At 42.4% G+C, this 4,316-nt stretch overlaps 1 protein-coding gene across 1 annotated transcript; it reads right to left on the bottom strand.

Moving 5' to 3' along the window:
• Positions 1-2,041: 2,041 nt before the first annotated feature.
• LOC132628490 (uncharacterized) lies at positions 2,042-2,650 on the bottom strand. The gene has a single exon (XM_060344267.1). The coding sequence runs from the start codon at positions 2,648-2,650 to the stop codon at positions 2,042-2,044; it is 609 nt and encodes a 202-aa protein (XP_060200250.1).
• Between the last annotated feature and the right edge of the window lie 1,666 nt (positions 2,651-4,316).

Raw genomic sequence — 4,316 nt, forward strand, 5'->3', positions numbered from 1 at the left:
GCAAAAGTATACTTACCGACACCTGAAGACTCAGAAACAAGTTTCGGGTCAATCCGGTTTAGTATAAGAAAGTTATGAGTATTTGAAGTACAGAACCTCCTACGAACTTTTCAGAAGCTACTTTTGGAAAGTTAAAGCAATAATCATACCAAGTACCTTTTAAATATCGTTATGGACATCATTCATTATAGAACTCCCTATGAACGTTTCTAAACAATCCGAGTTCGCTTATGAAATTTATGAACGTTAATCATTATAGAACCCTCTACGAGCATTTCCAAAACAATCCAAAACCGTCTCCGAAAGTTAGGGACATTACTACTTATAGAACTCTTTAGACCTTTCTTGTTATTCAACCATACAATAAGCTCGGCTACACTATGTATACTCACATCAACAAGTGAATAAGAATCATTAATAGGCTCGGAATCAAGAATAGAATTTCCCCAAGATAAGCATCATAGCTTACTTAGCTCTAGGACATGCCAAAAAAAGAAAGGTTAGGCTTTACATACCTTGTCTTCCTCCTAAGCTAGTCTGAACTTAAGTCCCGTCTTTCGTAAGATCTACAACAACGTCAAAATATATCAAACATAAGCTATGGACACTTAAGGGTCCAATCCCAAACTAACACTTTGGTTACAGAAATTTCGGCAGCACCTCCCCTGTAAATTCAACCAACCCTGAGAATTCAACTCGGCCAAATCATCAACAACAATACCAACAATCATATTTCCAACTTCAACAATTAATTCAAAATGCATTCTCACATCGATAACCATTTCTATACAATTCAACGACACTTTACTTATGGGCAAATTAGCCACAACAACACAATCTAAAGTCTTCCAACTGACCATGAATTACAACAACGCATTCCTTTCCTCCCAAATACATAAACTACACCAACAACATTATTTTCCATAAATACAAGAAGACTATATTCAAATCACATTATCTTCTAAAACAATTCTCCAACCACTTCAACTACAACTAGAATCATTGAACTTTCATTTTTCATCATAAATCCCATTACAACAACAACCATAATATTAGGTAAAATTAATTCATCACCCCTACACAATACAACATATACACGGCCACACACCACACACACACACGGCCACCCAACATCCATATTTTCATGCTTTTCATTCATTTCGACATAGTACAACATACATAAATCTTTTATAACATGTAAAAGAATGAAAATTCTTACCTTTTTTCCAATTTTCCACTTGTCACCAAAGTGGTTTTCTCGCTTAAATAATTATACCACGTTGAAGAGGGTCTTTGAATTAGTAGGAATACAAGAAGATTAAAATTTTTGGATCAAAGTTGGAAGGCTTGAAATTTTATTTTTTTTCTATGTTGGCCGAATTCCCCTTGTTCTTGCTCTCAAGTCTTTTGTTTTCTTGAAACTTCTTGAATAATGAATAATTTGTGGCCCCTTTTTCTTATTTATTTGTCTTGGATTTAATTTCATAGGCTTGGGCCATTTTTCCCCATGGCCGGCCACCACATATATTGGGCCTCTTTTTTTTTTTTTTTTCCAAGCCCACTTCTTATGGTTAATATTTGTAATTCATGAAACTAATTTCTGAGATTCCAATTTTGCCCTTAGTCTTCCTCGTATTTCCACATCAAAGTTTTCATACGCAACTCGTGTGTTAAACAAGATCAAAATATATATAGCCTTGCCCCCTTGACTTACCACCACCATCTTGAATTATCCGAATGTGCAAAGTACGGGGTATAACATCCTTCCCCCCTTTAGAACATTCGTCCTTGAATGTTGAATTGGTCCCGTAAGGTTCTATCGAAGGTAGTCTTTTATTTGTTTACCCTAGTTCGGATTCATAGCCATGGTTTTACTATGCTATGGACACTTCCCCCTTTTAGGTTTCAACTAAGGGTCTCACGAAGTCTCTTGTCTCGCTTCACCCTGTTAGCTGCTAGGCTCATATTCTAACTTATGTCGTGATACATCATGTCATAGTGATAAGAGACAATTCGTATATAATTTAAATATACCAATAAATTATTTAAAGAAAGGTATACCTGATGGTGCATCCTGCGGTGTATCTGGACCCGGTCTCCCACCTAGAGCATAGATACGATGCTGCCCCGCACAGGAACTAGGTGCTCTGCCTCCGCCCCTACCTCGGCTGGAAGAAGTCTGGAGTCCTGCCTCGTGGGCTCTTACTGAGGGTGACGACGCTGCTGCCGAATTCTCCGGAACAACACTACCCACTCTTTGTGGGCAGTCTCTAGCATAATGCCACGGGTTACCGCAAGTATAGCATACACCCTGACGACACCGTCCCACATGACGTCTCCTGCAAGATGCACATCGGGGAGGGGGCATCACCTCCTGCTCTGACCTCATCTGCTGTTGAGAACCCGATACATAAGAAGAACCCTGTCTCTGCCGAGGAGAAGTCTCCCTACCCCGCTGAGGTCCACGAAACTGCAAAGGTGCACTATACTGGGGCTTGCTCTCTCTGGTGGGACCCTTATTTTTACCCTCTGACCTGGCCCTCTTGGGCTGACTACTACTCGGCTCCGAGATAGCCTCTCGCTGGCACCTACGATCCTCTACCCCTTGAGCATAAGCGTGAATGCGAGCTATATCTATACCCGGCTGCATTGCTACTGCATACAAGCCTCCTGCAACCCTGGCTCTAATCCTATCACATATCGGTGAACTCTATCTTCCATTTCCTGCACAATAGAAGAGGTATATCTAGCTAAAGAATCAAACTCCACACTATACTCTCTAACAGACATGCTACCCTGCCGCAGGTTAAGGAACCTGTCAACCCTTGCCCGCCTCAATTCGGGTGGCATATAATGGCGCAAAAAGGCATCTGAGCATTCCTGCCAAGTCGGCGGAAGGGCATCACTACCCCTCGATAACCTCCATGACTGGTACCAATTAATTGTTATACCCTGCAGTCTATAAGCAGCTAACTCAACAGATTCTGTAGCCGATGCCTTCATCACATTTAGAGTTCGCTGCATACCATCTATGAACTCCTGGGGATCAGCATTAGGGTCCGTGCCCTTAAATTCTGGATGATTTAATGTAAGAAAATCTCGAGCCCTAGCTCTAGCGGCCCTATCTGGATACTCATAGCCCCTATCCTGTCGTCCAGCCTGGGTAGCAAGTATCTGAGTCAACAAATGTATAGTATCTTTCATCTCTCTTATCTCCAGACTCTGAGCGTCTGGCTGAGGGATTGGAGGTACTGGTGCTGGAGTTGGGGCTGGATCAGGTGTCCCTCTGAGCTCCTCCGAAGATGGGGAAGTAGGAGGACTCTGGGACCGAATGTGTATTCCAGCGTAAGTCTGAGCTCTGGTAGACCTAGGAGCTCGGCTAACTGCCTCATCCGCAACTGCTTTGCCCTTCTGGGCTGCCGTCGATTTGCCCTTCTTAGTCATCACTGAAATCATACAAGGTCATTAGATTAGGGACTTCACTTACGACACAGCTCTATCCGCACGATCTTTACCATGAAAGAAAGAACGACACCCTATTAATGTCTCGTAGCCACCTGTTTATAGATATGGTGCACAACACACCGATAAACAAGACTCTACTAGACATCGTCTGCGAACACACCGCAGACTGACCTGCTCTGATACCACTTTGTCACGACCCAACCTAGGGCCATGACGAGTGACCGAGCTTGTCCTGCCCGATAACCCATCTGATGTTACTAGCTCCCAAACAAGGCATTTAGTAGTTTTTTTTTCCCAAGTCTAAAAGTGATAACTAGAATACCGAAGTCGATCTATAACTCAAAACATCCCAAGGCATATTTAAACATATATGTACATGACATAAGACGAGGTAAGCCAACGAGGCTACCAACACTTTTATACAACAAAATGATGACCGACAAGGCCGAACAGTAGCCACGACACCCACGATGTTCGCAGACTTCTAAAGAGTATGACCTGCAATATATACACAAAATTATACAAAAATAGGGACAACCTCCGAAGCAAGTGGAGCTGTCTGACTCCCAGTGCTGACTCCTCCTAGGTGGCTGGATTGCTTGACCGCGTCCCAGAACCTGCGGGCATGAAACGCAGCCCCCGAAGAAAGGTGGTCAGTACGGAATATGTACTGAGTATGTAAAGAATCACTGAACCATAAACAAAGAAAATGCGGCAGTAAACAAGCTTAGAAATCAAACTGTAAGTAACTTGTAACAGTATTCTGAACCATGTCCTGTGGCCTTTACCCAAATTCTAGCATGCACAATATAAACACAGCATACGCTAGTTGTAGAATACACAATACGGAT

Source organism: Lycium barbarum, chromosome 2, assembly GCF_019175385.1.
Source record: "Lycium barbarum isolate Lr01 chromosome 2, ASM1917538v2, whole genome shotgun sequence".
NCBI classification, from domain to species: domain Eukaryota; kingdom Viridiplantae; phylum Streptophyta; class Magnoliopsida; order Solanales; family Solanaceae; genus Lycium; species Lycium barbarum.